Source organism: Topomyia yanbarensis, chromosome 1, assembly GCF_030247195.1.
Source record: "Topomyia yanbarensis strain Yona2022 chromosome 1, ASM3024719v1, whole genome shotgun sequence".
NCBI classification, from domain to species: Eukaryota; Metazoa; Arthropoda; class Insecta; order Diptera; family Culicidae; genus Topomyia; species Topomyia yanbarensis.
In genome coordinates, this window is record NC_080670.1 from 1,844,953 (window position 1) to 1,861,027 (window position 16,075).

Below are 16,075 nucleotides of genomic sequence, written 5' to 3' on the forward strand. Positions count from 1 at the left end.
TACCATACTTTTCTTCAAATGTACTCGTGACCCCGACCATGCAGTTTGTCGTGCGCATGTAGAAATAGAAATATCGCAAGAATTGTGTCACCCAAGTGGAATATAGATGTTTTTCGCTGTATGACGAAATCGTATTCCGTAATCAGGTGCAAGCAAACATGCTTGCCATAGAATCATCGGTATATTTAGGTAACTCAAAAAAATATTTATTCAACCCATTTTCAAGTGGTGTTTGATAATTTTTGCAGAACTAGTCACTGTTCAATCTTTGTGGGCGGCGTTAGTGGTAAAGAAAATAGTACCAGTTGGATTGATTATCACACGAACACTTGCCGGTAATCCAGACATGGTGTATACTAAAAGACTCTATAAGCACTAGCGATCGCATGGCGCTGTTGAAACGAATGGTTAATTATATAGTACTTACATTATTTATTTATTTTATTTTTCATCTGACCTACATGGTCTACATGAAATATTAGACCCATAGTTGGCATTTCAGGAGGAAGCGGTTGATTTTTTACGTTTCTTCAAAAACAAAAGGTATAGAAACGTTCAAGCTCGACTCAGCTCAACAAATTAGCTATCGAGGAGGAATCTTGAACAATCGCCTATGCCTGCCGGCTTGCTGTAGCGTCGGATTCTTACTGCAGTGGTTTGTGAGAAACCTACCTACTAAATTTAAACTTCTTGTTCCTCCCAACTTCAGGAGGGATTGGGTGATGTCTGCTGTAATTGACGTCACCGGCGAGACGCGAATCGATCCAGAAGGACCGACCATAATGACTTCCATATCTTTACGATCCTTCCTTCTCGGCACTACTCGGTCCTATGTATCTGCTTGTTATCGGTGAGAGTTTCACGGCGGCGGAATTTCTCGCGATACTGTTTCTTATTTTTGTGAGATATGTATCCACTTCTAGCGGTCAAAACCGCGATTTTCTCCGACTTCGTTATTCGTTCGTTTTTCTTCTCCTTACCTGCCTTTGCTATATCGCAGACCGACTTTTGCTGTGTAACCGGTCTGCTCACAACTGTTGCTACGAAAAGTGCAACTGAAACTTTCACTAAATCTTGGGTTCCATTTATTTTAGTTTGACTAACCCTTATTTAAAGATGGCAAAGGTGCTTGTACCAAGCATTTCGGACCCCGTACATAACTTTACAACTTTAGAGAAAAATATTCTGATGTGTACTAAAGTATTAAATCTATGTTCCGCTAAGCCACTCAAAATACAATGCTCCCACAATTTATTCCGTGCTAAATCGACAAATCCATACAGATCAGTTGTGAGCATTATGTTTATGCTTTGCCTAAACATTGTACTTTAAATTTACGAAAAACTGAGATACTTTTTCAAAAATAAAAATTTCTATTAATAGTCGGCCTTTTTTAGGTGAGAAAAAAATATAGATCTTTTCATTTAGGAGAAATAAGTCTACTTTAAGTTCAAATAGGCCATTCTGGAGACACGTTCAAACAATATTTCCGGAGCTCCGGTGAATGATTCCAGAGAACTGATGTAGATTAAAATGTTCTAGACTCTACATATACTATTTCGACGAGAATCTAGTGACATTTAACCGTATTCCAGCAACAGTTCCGGAAGTCCGTTGCCCGATTATTTAGGCCCGATTTGGGTTTAGATTATGCGAAACATTGAAGCATACTTATCGAGAAGCAGCGTAGATTAGGGAGCAGCTTCCAAGTTGCGACACACTTCGTGTACAAGATTTGAAACTCTGACACGTTTCAATTGAGCAACACAATTTCTCTTCAGCGTTCTCGGTTCCTTGCTGCTCCTCTGTGGGTACCTTGTTTAATCATTGTGTTATGTGGCGCTTCTCGTCGTCTTGTGCTAACCGCATCCCCGTCGAACATCTTTTTCGCAGCGCCCAGCGTATTCGTCCAGATATGACCACACTCTTTGAACACTGGATTCGCCAGTTAGTTGAGGGAGCTCATGGTTTATCCTTCACTATGTAGTGAAGCCGTCACTACAGTGAAGACCCGATTTTATCAGCCCCAGATTTCGTCTACCCCTCATTTTATCAGCTTTTTGACCCGATCATCTTTTGGAGGTGTAGATAAGTTGTTTTGATGGTCTAGATGCCATGGCTAGACCAGCAGTCGTATTCACGGATCAGCTACGCGTGGGATTCTTTTTTGTCATCGATTTTTTTTATGATAGGCTTGTGCACATTGATGATGCTGCTGTTGAAGAACCGGTCCTTACTCTTCATCTTGCACTTTCGAGTGCTGATCATTCACTAAATGAGCTGATTTGCACATCTGTGGTTATGAGAATGAATTTTATTCGCGTTAAATTTCTTTGATAAATCACAAATTGAAATTATTCTAATGTATTTTTGCCTTTCTGCTATAGAAAGGTTATGGAATCACTCTGAACATCGCTAACTTAATCCCGGCCCAGGGAGCCGTCTGTCATATACCATTCGACTCAGTTCGTGTGTATGTATGTATGTGACCAAAAATAAGCACATCGGTTACTCAGGAATGGCTCAACCAATTTTTTCAAACTTAGTCTCAAATGAAAGGTACAACGTTCCCATAGGCTGCCATTGAATTTCATTAAATTCCGACTACCGGTTTTGGAGTTACGGGTTGAAGAGTACGGACACACAGCAAATTCACATATTTGCCTTTCTTCTATAGGAAGGTTATGCAATCACTCTGAACATCGTCAACTTAATTTTTTTTTACTTGTATAGGTTTTCTGTATTTTAACAGGGGCGTAGTTAGGGGAATACGGTGAGAGGGGGTACCTCTACACCACATCACTCACCACCTTTTCCTAAACCGACCTTCGCTCATCATGTACCGCCCTACCCGAATAAAATTTTCTAGTTCCTCCAGAATAAATTTTCCTAGTGGGTCTGAAAAACCAGAGAAAAATTTGGTTTGAAATGATTTTGAGTTGAGAAACTAATTTAAAATTTCTTAACAAGTTGAAAATTTTTGGTGGGGTCCAAACTCCCGAACCCTCCTCCTGGACCATTCATAAATTATGTCACGCAAACATTGCCCAATACTAATTAACTTTCTCTCAAATTACCACGCTCTCTATGCCCTTGGTCTCATACGAACCAAACGATTTTGATTTTTCCTTTTTTTGTAGGAGCACAATACTGCCGCTGCATGCAAAAGTGTCCCTGTACTATGGAATTTCTTATATACATCATACAGTCGGGCGTAAAACGGTTGATTGCGTCAAAGCACATGACGTGCTCTCCATACCATTTATGTCACTATTTGTCATAGCTCTTCCCTCTAATAGCGTGGCAGAATTTTATAAATGGTCATTTATAGGTATTATCATAAGCATATTGGGATCCCGTAACTTGAAATTTTCCACCTTGTTCGAATAAACGTTGCGATATTACAATGAAGACGCAAAACAGAAAAAAAATATCGATGCTGCGTTCCTAACCGCTATCAATATCAGGCACGAATCAAACACACCCCGTCTCCAAATAGTACGTACTTATTCTTAGCTCAGTATAATTGACTGACCATTTAATGGACTAAAGGTAAACCATTAAATATGACAATAAAATATTTGTACCTCGTGCTGAAATGATGGCCGCAAATTGGTAAAAGGTTTTGAATTGTTCTTGCGAATTCTCAATTCTCAACACTCATACATAATTCAAAAGTCATCATTCACTCAGACAAGACCATGCGTATTCCCCATGCGCATCAAAGGCCCAGTGGATTCGTTTCTTAGTTCATCAAATAAACACTAAACAAACAAATAAATTAGTTTGCTCAGTCTAAAGAAATGGCAGCTCGATTGGCATCAACCGGTGGATACGTGTTCCCTCACAATGCCATCAAATCAAAGATCATTTAAAATTACATACGACAAAATATGTGCAATTCAGAATATAAAGGGCGAACACGAAATTATTGCGACACATTCAACAGGGCATAACTTTTTTACCATTGGGTAAAAATCAACCAAATTTTGCACACTTTCTCATTGATGTGTATTGTTTACATGCTGTCAAACTCGAAGTCGTGTTTTTCGATTCAACGTTGGTTCACAACAGAGATGCCAGATTTGCAGACAAGTCTGCAAATTCGCAGACTTTTAATTTAAGCTGCAGATTTCTTCGATGACACAGATATTTGCAGATTTTTTAGTTTGGTTGCAGATATTTACAGATTTTTGAATGTAAAGGCTTTTGGTTACACTAGCTTTCCTGACATTTGGGTCCTTCCCAAACTTTTAAAATTATTAATGCAGACATTTGAAAAAAGTACCTGGCATCTCTGGTTCAAAACGCGAGTCGAGAGAACAAATTCGTTCCAAACACCTGGAATTTCCTGACCTGTCGCACCGGCAGTTGGGAAAAATGTTGAACATTCACCATTCAACCGTCTCCAGAGTGTTGAAGCGGTTGACGTTGGACCACGGCAAAGGAGCTGGAAGAAAACCGGGACCGGAGAACAAAAAGACGGAAGGAAAGGTGAAGCGGATGATTAAAGCAAATCCCAACGTCTCAAGCCGTGATTTGGCTAAAAGATCGGCATGTCGCAGAGCTACGTTCAGAATGCAAAGAAGAGAGCTGGACTACATACATACAAGGTACAGAACTTCCCAAACCGCGATGAGCGGCAACAATCGACGGCTAAAACTCGGGCACGGAAGCTCTACGAGAAGATGTTGACAAAATATGGCTGCTGTATGATGGACGACGAAACGTATATAAAAGCCGATTTTAAGCAAATTCCGGGGTTGGAGTTTTTCACCGACAAGAGCAAGTTCTATGTGGACGACAAATTTAAAAAGAAGAAAATGTCGAAGTTCGCCTCCAAATATCTTATTTGACAGGTCATCTGCTCTTGCGGACTGAGGAGTGAGCCTTTCGTGACAAAGGGCACAGTAAATGGCGAGATCTACAAATCTGAGTGCCTCGAGAAGTGCCTTTTGCCGTTCCTGCAGCAGCACGACGAAGCTCCGCTATTTTGGCCAGATTTGGCGTCATGCCACTATTCTAAAAGTGTCCTGGAGTGGTATGAGGTCAATTCTGTCCATTTTGTTCCAAAGGACATGAATCCGCCAAACTTTCCGGAGCTGCGCCCGGTGGAGCAGTACTGGGCAATGATGAAGCGGGAACTTCGGAAGAGCAAGAAGACAGTCAAAGACGAGAAGGACATGTTAAGAAAATGGAAAAAAAACTGAGAAACTGGTACCGGATGACACTGTAAAGACTTTGATGGAGGGCATCAAGCGAAAATGCGTTCAATTTTACACTCAAGGCTCCATCGATTAACTTTTCTTTTGATTTTTGAAGTAAATATATGTATAAAACTACCCAAAAATTTTGGTTTGATTTTAAACATAAGAAAATTGGCATGACATTTTCGGTGTCGCAATAATTTCGTGTTCGCCCTTTAACGAAATGAAAACTGCTTAATTATTTGGATTAAAAAACAAGATCGGAAAAACTTTATTTTCAAAAATATCTGATGAATCACTATATAAAAATAGGTGATAAAGGACGTGGACGAAAATAGCTGACTACCGCCAGTTCGGGACATTTTTTGTTTGGGTCATTAAGCATGATCATTTGAGCTCACTCTTCGTCACACATGCTAGTGACAAGTTGCAGTTTTTCTTACTTGTCTTGCATAGGATAAATTTCTCAAGTTTGAAATTTTTTCAACAGAGCATAAGCTTGCAAAGAACACAGGAATGAGCGGTCACTTTTTGACGCCGTTAACATAAATTCTTAATTCTTTTTATTTTTAGTCGTTTGGTAGTTTACCAAATCCCTTACAATACGTCCAATGGAAGCTATTCGCGCATGCATGGTATTTTCATCTGTTCTAAAAGTATCCTCAAGTATTAAGCGATTTCCTCATTCTAGAAAAAGTTTCGGAAACCTAAATTTACTGTCCTGATATGTCTTTTCCATAAAAGGTTTCTAAATGTTAGCAATAATAATGGCTTCATAACTTTTTTTCTGATAGTATGAAACAAGTCCCGAAATTAGTTTCCACTCATAATCAACAGAGATGCAAATACCCATTGGGACTATTCAGATATCAATTTGAGAGACTGAATTGATGGAATACTACAGTAGCAGGAATCGGCATATACTCAATGCAGAAAATCGTCTAGAGGTGGATGTAATGCAATACTCGGTCATGAAAGAGTTACGCATGAGTTGGCAAACAAACTCGTCTGATTTTTTTCTATCTTGTTTCTGAGCATCATAGCGAGTGTTATTGTCATTGGTTGAACGAGTGTTTATCTGTTTTAAAACGGTGATCTCCTGTAGAATACCACGAAAAATCGCATCCTGGCCGATCAATACAATTTCCAACAGGTTTCATCACAATCCACTCCAGGACCGAAACACCGTGATCTGAAAAACAGGCCTGTTTATTATCACTGCTGAGAACTTAGCACATAAATATATAATTCTTTGAAGAAAACCACATGACATTTGTATTCAAGCGACGCCTTCTTCGATGTTGAATAGTAAAAAAACAATCTTACGATGAACTCTCTTTGCATACAGCAAATTGCATATGCTTTCTCTGTCAAACCAAACGCATAAATCTTTCCACAATTGTACCCTAAAATCAAGTCGATCAAAATGTATCCACAAAAGGCGTGCATAATGCACATTACATCTGGTCCCATTCATATCACATCATGCCACAACACGGACAAACAACTAATCAATAATATAACCGAGCACGGCCAACCACTAATGCCCGAACCGCATCCCCTATTCTCTCGCTTCATAATCCGATTAATTTGCCCGCGGTTCTGGGGAAACCGAACTGACAACGTAATGTTATAAATCACTTAGGGCTAATCAACAATTACGCTAAATACACCCAATAGCTAACACAGTTCAATCAGTCCCACCAGCTCATCCTTGGAAGCATATCAGCTTCGGGATCTGCGTAGATTCGCTTTAAGGCGCTCGCTCGTCAAACACCATAACTGTTCAGTCTGTCTGTCTGTCTGTCTGTATGTATGTATGTATATTCAATTCCAATTTCAATCAGCGAAAGCATTGACGCAAGCTGGCGCTCTAATATCCTTCCTCGACAGGACCGTTCGTTCGGTAAGGGCACTAACGAAGGAAGAAAGGCGAAAATGATGATATTGACAATGTTGTTATCACATGTTGTTTTGGGCGAACATCTGAAGATAATGTGCGAGATGCATTGAAGGGACAACAGCTCTCGAGTTCGCTTTAGGGGACTTTTGTTTTATCGCCGACATCGCCCATATGCCTACGAGCACACCATGGTGAGGGTTTTTTATTTGGTTTGTTACCCTTGAGTTTATTTTGATTTAATAGCAACCGGTATGTCATAGTTTGCCCTCTAGTGGTCTAGTCTAGCTGAAGCTCTTGTGTGAAATGATTTTCATTTTTTATACTTATATTTGGTTGGAAAGTATTGTGAAATTCATGGCGATACTGTGTTTTATCTGTAGAAAAGCATTAATTTAAAATAGATGTTACGATGTATCAGAATTTTTATCTTATCTAGTGGGTGGAAGGTTGCAACTGTAATCTTACGCAACAGCATTGACATATGAGTATGATATCGCTAAGCCATCCTGATATTCATTATCTCAAACAGGTATTTAATGCTCAAAAAAATTAATTCGCAATAGAAAATGGATCGCGACCGGCAACAAATATGCATATTACTTCGGTCGAATTTTCTACTTGAACTGCTCAGTTGGATAGGAATTCTCCCTGAAAAAGAACCATACTTACAAAAAACTTGAATAAAGTATATAACGGAAACAAGTAGAGGTTATTGATATCACCCACAACGTTCCAGATAGATGCATCTAATGAATACTAAAGCATATTAAAGTGCCATTAGTAACTCACCAGGTTATACCAACCAAAAATCTGGACACGAAATTGCGTTCCTGCTGGGCAGTTACATATCAAATGATATGAAGTTCCGTAGTTGGATTAACAAAGATCACACGAATAATACGCAGCACGCTGAATAGTAGCCGCCATGTGATAATTGAGTTTGTAATGTCCAGTCAGTGCCCTGACTAGAGCTCTGCTATTGTGCTTGGAAAAATGCAACAAATTCTTTGACATTTTCGGAATCACATCCGCAAGAAAAAAAATTCTGAGCGCAAGTTTGCAAGTTACGCCAATGGTTGGCATGTTCGGATGAAGCCCAAGAGCGTATCGTTTGAATAGTGGCAACAATTGGTTCTGGACCAACGAAGTAAGTCGGAGCACCTGCTCTAGCCAATTCGTCCGCCCATTCATTTCCAGTAATATCGAAATGACCGGGTACCCGTAGAAGGTAGACTTACTTTGAAAATAGCTTGAAATTAGTAAACTATTGTGAAGGAATCTCTCGTATTCGGATCAAATTATTCTAGTGCAATTTTGTTAAACTGTTACTCTTTTAAAAATTACAGCACGCCACCTTGAGAGCATCCGCGGACACTCAGTTCCCTTATCTCTACTTGTCTTAACGATGAGCACAGATGTCGGTTGCTAAGTATTGGGTGTATCCAGTTCGTGATACATAGATGAAGGTACTGCATGACCTCGTGCTGCTTCCACAATGAATTCGAGAGACACGTTGTCATAAGCAACTTCAATATCAAGAAAAAATCTCTTAAGCTTTGGGAAAAAAACTTTTTCAATGAACTACATTATAGACTTCCCCCGCTGATAGGCATGTTTGGGTATTCGTCCAAACTAACATCCCGGAAAAGTGATTGATTAAACGTTCCACTGATTTGAGGAGGAAAAAGCTCAGAATGATCGGTTTAAAACTCTTTGCATCCTCATAAGTAACGCGACCACCTTTGGGAATGAACTTTACATTTTTTTCTGCCACGCGCATGAAATGTATCCTGTTGCAGGATTACTAAAACTTTTTTCAAAATATGCTTGAGGTGTTCATATCCTCTATGACGTAGAACCGGAATGATTCCATCTTTTCCCGGAGCAAAACTTTCAACCGTGTATTTGATCGATTCACATGAATCAGCACTACCGGGAGCTCCGTACAGTCTGGTAAGTGTGTGTCAAAAAGACAGTCGGGTACTGCATCTTCGTCGGATGAGTATTCACCATTAGCAGTTCTAATTGAACTGACTTTCGATTTCGAAAGCAACTTATTTAATCTACTAGTCTCGTTGAGACTGGAGACATTTGAGCAGAGGCTTTTCCAACCACTTCGCTCAGAGGATCGAAGGGCATTTCTGTATGTATGGAGAGTCAATCGTCGGAAGGTACCCATGATACCTAGTCGACAAGCTCTCTTCGTAGACGTCTCAGTTCGTAGATTTGGGATTACGATATGCGACGATATCTAACGAGATGTTTAAATGATTGATCACGATGTACTTATGATCAAAAAACGACGGTTCGAGCTCGTTTGGGACAAGCCACTTTGCCAAATCATGCGTACTACCGTCAGAGCAGAGCGTTACATCTAACACCTCTTCTCTGCCAACTCGTGTAAATGTTTGGCGATTTCCTACATAAAGTATGGGTAGATTTGTCCTGCTTAAGTATCCCATTACTTCGGTGTCTCTTAAATTGATATCTGAGCTGCTCCAAATTATGTGGTTGGCATTTACATCACTTCCAATTAGCCATTCAGTCCTCGGCACAGAGAAACCTTGACTTGAAGATCCCTGTTTTCAGTAGCCTCTTGCTACATCGGAGCAGGATGAATTATTGGCTAAAATACTTCAACCCGCCGGATGCCACACGGCCTCTAGGCTGGTTTTGTCCGGGTAAAGATAGTAGACTGTTATCAACCTCCTAGTGGATCACAGCCACATCTGTTGTTAGTCGCCACTTACGTCATAGGAACAGAAACCCAGTGTGTCAATTATTTTGCTGAAATACTTCGATAGATTTCAGCCCGCCGGATACCACATAGCAGGATTGTATTTCAACAATTTTCGGACCAAAAAAAACTTGAAAACTTAAAAGGAATAGGTTTCCACCTGGTCAACCTGTATCCGTTCTCCACCTTTTAGTTTTATTTTCGTAAACATAAAAACAATCACGATCGCCCAAGTGACAGTCTGTTTTTCTCACTCAATGATGACTAGATGGAGGAGAAAACATTTCCCAATGTGTACAGTGCCAACCATAATTCTGCTTCAAAAATGAGCAAACGACAAAGAATGATTAGGGTTAACACAAAAAGTTCAATTGGCTTTTATTTTCTATGCTAGTAGTCAAGAAAATTTATTCCTCCAACCTTCAACTGATTGCGCTCAAACACTACGAGAAAATCAATTACACACACTATTTTTGGTTTTCTATTCGTCTCACATCACGCAACACGCCAAATCCCTTTCGTTCGCCGGTTTCAACTCCCGCCTACCGAAAGCGCATCGAAAGTGCGAATGTACGTGGAGACAGCGACAAAATAGAAGATAACCTAATTCATCTATCTGTGCTGTACTATAGTACTCTCGATGGTGGCGGTGAAGCTTTCTCGCTTTTATTAAAATAGCCCAGGGCTACAACTTTCTCCTACGCCGTTGCAAGGATAATATATATGACCCGGCTCGTTTTGGGCACCATTCATTGAGCAAAAGTTAGTTTATTATCGTTAGTCCGGTTCATTTGGCCCATTCCCCCTATAACCAGCATGTGTTTGATGAATCTGATGATGAAACCAATTATCACTTTCCTCCTACATTCCCGAGCAGTGAACGGCGGCGGGCGGGTTGATAAGTTTAACTAGTTTTTGATTATTAGATAACCATGGATACATGTCCAAGGGTTGCTTCGAATATTTTCAATTTTGAAACCGGCAGAATCTGCTGCGTTTTATCTCAGATGATCAACTAGTGAGTTCGGATTTTCTAGAATTTACGTTTTTACGATCTGGCACGATAGACATACGCTGTGGGACGGAAAGTAAGAACCATATTTCAAGCTACTGTTCATGACATATTTATTGCATATTTGAACAGGCTGGAATACGGGTTATTTTGTTCATTCGAAGTCTGTCGCTTAGAAAAATATTTCCTCCTCGAATAGGATTCGACTCATGCAGAAAATGTACCCGGAAGATAGAATTAAAATCATTTAATTTATGTGAGATTTTACGATTATAGTTCTTGCAGCAAAAAAAGCCATAAATGCTCAGAAGTTTCTATAAATCATTGCTACCCTTTCTATAGTTTCCCCCAAAGAAGCCACAGCGGTACACTTATCTTGATACTATCCTTGAATGCGCCACATTTGATAAATGCCATTTCACAGAGTGCCATGCTGTTGGTAATTCCTTTCGTGTTTGAATATCACTGTCACTGCCATTTTGCCACAAACTCGCCTACTTTAACCTATGAATACCTAATTGAAAGGAAACAGAAGAAAAAAAGTCACGCTTTCTATTTGTTCAGGCAAATCCATCAAAATGTTTGACATCGTGCCCACCCATCCGAAAATGATCGTCATGATTTCACAATTTGCCGGAAAGCAAACGCCACAAACACTGGAGAAACGAACCTCCCCCCAGTAAATAAAAAAAAAGCAAGACGGAAATGCTAAACCGGTTTCGATTCCCTCCGGCAGTTGCCCGACCTATCCTTTCACAATCCACAAAAGTAGGATGTTGTGGCGAACCAAATCCTCTTCTTCCTGAACGCGACCGGTCGGCGCACACATTCACTACCGGTAGGTGGAGTGTGTGCCCTATCTCGGCCCGCAGGCGACAGACGTCAGATGTTGCGTTTCCAGCTTGCTGCGATGGCAAAATTTCTATACATCGTTGTGCGAAGCGACGACGACGGCCAGCTTCCAGTCAGTTCGACCTCCAGCAGAGAATCGGGAAAATTAAAAACCGTTGTCGCCTTTCCCCTGCTACTGCACCGAAAGGACGCGTGGCATATGGGATTGTAGGTTTAGTGACCAACCCGGGGGTAGCTTTTGGTAAGGATTATACCATAGCTTCATTCACGTCGTGTAGATATGTTCCTGATTCAGCGGTCATGGACCGCGGTGCGATGTTGGTGTTTGTTTAGGAAAAATTGGAAATTCAAAGAGCTTCTGCGAATTTTTAGCTCGATGAATTATTCAAACCACCTTTTTTTAGCTGCTGCTGTCCTGGTATGTTCGATCGATCAACCTCTAGAGAGTAGAGTAACCGAAAAAAAAACTAAAACTGCATGACGAGAAAGTTGGCTAGTCATGGCAATGGCACGAACTGCAATAAATAAGTGGAGCTCATTGATTCAATCGCTGATTATAAAAACAGACGAAGGATTATCTCTTTGATTACTGGCACACAATTCGAAAGTTGATGTCATGAAATGAAATATAATTAGTCATCGATGTAGGGTAGAATGGACATTAGTGAAGCTGTGTTCCGGAACGTAAAAATTCCGGTTGGAACACGACTTAAATAATAGAAAAAAACTTCTGAATAGTTTGATTCAACAAGATTGTTCTATTTTTTGCCAATAGAAAACTCGCTTCACAAAATTGGCTCTACCCTACTCGTGTATGTATATAAAACAAACGCTCTCTTGCATTTCTTCCAAGAACAGAAACACCCATAAATGGTCCACGTGCTTATCAATCACACAACGAATGACAAATTAGCATTATTTTTCAATGAATAATCTACCTTCGACCACACGTCGTTATACTCTCCGTGCCTCTCGTGTATGAGTGTATTTCGACAGCTCCACTTATGTTACACTCGCCGTGAGCAATGACATCGTAGCATGCCCTGCTGTCGCACCACTTGCTACCTCGATAAATTATTCCCATTTTTCACCATGCTTGTGCCCCGGCATCGCCTACTTTGTAAATACATGTCCCTCGTTCCCTATAGACCCGGCAGGCATCAATCTGAACCGAAGGGCATGTTGTACCAATATGATACACCGGTGTCCTCTCGTCTTTTATCTATCCCCATACTCACACACTCACGCCTCCTCTAACCGTTTAGTTCTGGGAAATCATCTCAGACGAGCATGGCATCGATCCGACGGGCCATTACCACGGTGACAATGACCTCCAGCTGGAGCGGATCGACGTGTACTACACGGAGGCCAATGGAAACAAATACGTACCGCGTGCCGTTCTCGTCGATCTGGAACCGGGAACGATGGACTCAGTTCGGCAGTCTCCCTATGGGGCACTATTTCGACCAGACAACTTCGTGTACGGACAGTCGGGGGCAGGTGAGTTTGGTGCTAGTGCACACATACCGAATGCCTTCTATAAATGATGGTTACAAATGGGATTTTTTTTTTTTTCGAACAGGTAACAACTGGGCCAAGGGTCACTACACAGAAGGTGCTGAACTGGTCGATAGCGTACTGGAAGTGATACGCAAAGAGGCGGAAGGTTGCGACTGCCTGCAGGGTTTCCAGCTGGCTCACTCGCTTGGTGGTGGCACCGGTTCCGGTATGGGCACATTGCTCATATCTAAAATCCGCGAAGAGTACCCCGATAGAATCATGAACACATTCTCCGTTGTACCGTCACCGAAGGTAAGTTAAATTATTCATTCGATATTAAAGCTTTTCATTAGCTCAACTCTTCATTGGTTCATCAAATCATTCAATGTTTTATTTGGGCTGTAAATTGGATTAGCTTGTCCTATCTGAAATCAATTTTTCTTCTTTTTTTTCTTTCATTATCATCTGTCTCCGTCTTGCCACACCGTGAACGTGTTTCATGTGCCCACCCGAAACGAACGTCGCTCGGATCGATAGGTGTCGGACACTGTCGTAGAGCCGTACAATGCCACCCTGTCCATCCATCAGTTGGTCGAAAATACCGACGAGACGTTTTGTATCGATAACGAAGCGCTCTACGATATCTGCTTCCGTACGCTGAAGCTAACATCACCGACGTACGGTGATCTGAATCATCTAGTCTCTGTAAGTATTAAAATCTAATTTTTACCCGCACTTCCACCCTGTAGGTTTCCGACGTAGTGCTTGAACCGTACAACGCCACCCTATCGGTTCATCAGCTGGTGGAGAACAGCGACGCCACAAACTGTATCGATAACGAAGCTCTGTACGACATCTGCTATCGAACGCTGAGATTGGTGGACCCTACATATGCCGATTTGAATCACTTAATTTCAGTGAGTCGGAGCTACCTACAGCGGACCAACCATCACTATTAAACTCTTAAACTATTACGCAAAATGCAACACAGTAACGAACTATTTCTGTTTTCTCTCTAGATCACAATGTCCGGTGTGACCACGTGTCTACGTTTCCCCGGTCAGCTGAATGCGGATCTGCGCAAACTGGCCGTCAACATGGTTCCATTCCCCCGGCTGCATTTCTTCATGCCCGGTTTTGCCCCTCTGACGGCTAAAGGTTCACAGCAATACCGAGCGCTCAGTGTGCACGAACTGACCGCTCAGATGTTCGATGCGAAGAACATGATGACGGCGTGTGATCCCAGACACGGACGATATCTGACCTGTGCTGCCATCTTCCGAGGTAAGTTTACACACGAAATATTTCCCGTTTCAGTTTGACCAAACCTTCTTCATTCATTTGCTTCTCCAGTAAATAGTCCCCTAAAGCTTATTCGACAGGGATTTAGCTACAGATAACAAGGGTGATTACAACCCCCCGTTCTAATGAGTTTATTCAAAATTCAAATTAGGTACTACACTTCAGGTGTAAAAATACTTAATGACGGGTAATGAAGGCTAAATGTTTTATATTCGTTCCACGTACCTCATGCATTTTGGCTTTTGTTTCTTATCTCCTGCTGGGGTTGTGGCCTCTTCATCCTTGTTGAAAACCTTCGCACCACGCGCCAACACCCAACGAATGACGCTGCTTTTGTTAACTTCCACCCAAGCGGAAAAAACGACGACGCGCATTCCTTCAACCTTTCAACTGCGGCAATCACTGCCTTCGATACTGTTTTGCTGTAGCAGAGGCGGGGGAGTGAAAATCCGTATCCCTGCTGCGCTCTGCTATAATTAAGTGCGGATGATCGCAGTCGGCCCTGCCAGCCGTCTGTCGTTAGGGGTTGGTGCTCACAGGAATTTACACCGAAAATATTTCAACGCTTGCTTGTTACGAGGGCTGGTGCTTGGTGTGGGACTGCATCCTTCTCGTTTTATCATCAGGCAACCCGAAATGCAAAATATGTCTGCTGAAAATCCATCGAATCGGCTGGGGATGGAATTATGGTAATGGTGAGATAATGATTCTGTTGTTCGATTCTAATTAACAGATTACAACGCGCGCCTGGAATTCGGGAGAGTGAGTTCATCGATGCGGATGGTCATTAAATAATGTAATAAATTATTATCACAAATTCTTCCCCTCCATTTGGTAGCTGGTTCGCTAGAAAATTCTGCTCCCTAACACAATTCGTAATTCCCTTTGTCGGTGGTCAAATGTTGAAGCTTAATATAATTGCTAGTTGATGGCGCTGTCTTTTCAGTTAAAAAACAGAAATACAGATGTTCTCTTACAAACTATTTCCTTTCTCCATCAGGTGTCATGTCCATGAAGGAAGTCGACCAGCAGATGTTAAACATACAGAGCAAGAACAGCAGCTACTTTGTCGAATGGATCCCGAACAACGTTAAGGTGGCCGTATGTGACATCGCACCGCGTGGTCTCAAGATGTCGGCCACGTTCATCGGAAACACCACTGCCATTCAGGAGATCTTCAAGCGCATCTCCGAACAGTTCACGGCCATGTTCAGACGGAAGGCGTTCTTGCACTGGTACACCGGCGAGGGCATGGACGAGATGGAATTTACCGAGGCCGAGTCGAACATGAACGATTTGATTTCGGAGTACCAGCAGTATCAGGAAGCGTCCGTGGATGAATACGAAGACGGCGAGGAAGTGCCGGAGGAAGAGGAGCATCAGGTGGAATAAGGTTGCAATTTTCTGCACCACTTCAACAGACATGCGTTGCCTTAATTGGTCGCGGGAAAAAAGTGTTCCATATATTCTTATTTTTATTGAAACAAAAGTCCCTATAAAAACATCAGAGAAAAATGTATTTAAACTTGTTACGACATAAACATTGGCAATTTTAAAACAAA

At 41.5% G+C, this 16,075-nt stretch overlaps 1 protein-coding gene across 3 annotated transcripts in view; it reads left to right on the plus strand.

Moving 5' to 3' along the window:
• The window catches only part of LOC131676572 (tubulin beta chain-like), an 84,067-nt gene extending 67,992 nt beyond the window's left edge, over positions 1-16,075 (plus strand). For 2 of the 3 annotated variants that reach the window (XM_058955702.1, XM_058955699.1), the window contains exons 2-6: positions 12,977-13,211; positions 13,294-13,523; positions 13,749-13,916; positions 14,231-14,495; positions 15,514-16,075. In XM_058955702.1, coding sequence (XP_058811685.1) covers positions 13,136-13,211; positions 13,294-13,523; positions 13,749-13,916; positions 14,231-14,495; positions 15,514-15,905 — 1,131 coding nt within the window. In that variant the 5' untranslated portion in view covers positions 12,977-13,135 and the 3' untranslated portion in view covers positions 15,906-16,075. Of the gene's footprint in view, positions 1-12,976; positions 13,212-13,293; positions 13,524-13,748; positions 13,917-13,960; positions 14,129-14,230; positions 14,496-15,513 lie in introns of all 3 variants that reach the window. The other variant, XM_058955701.1, reaches the window with a different exon arrangement.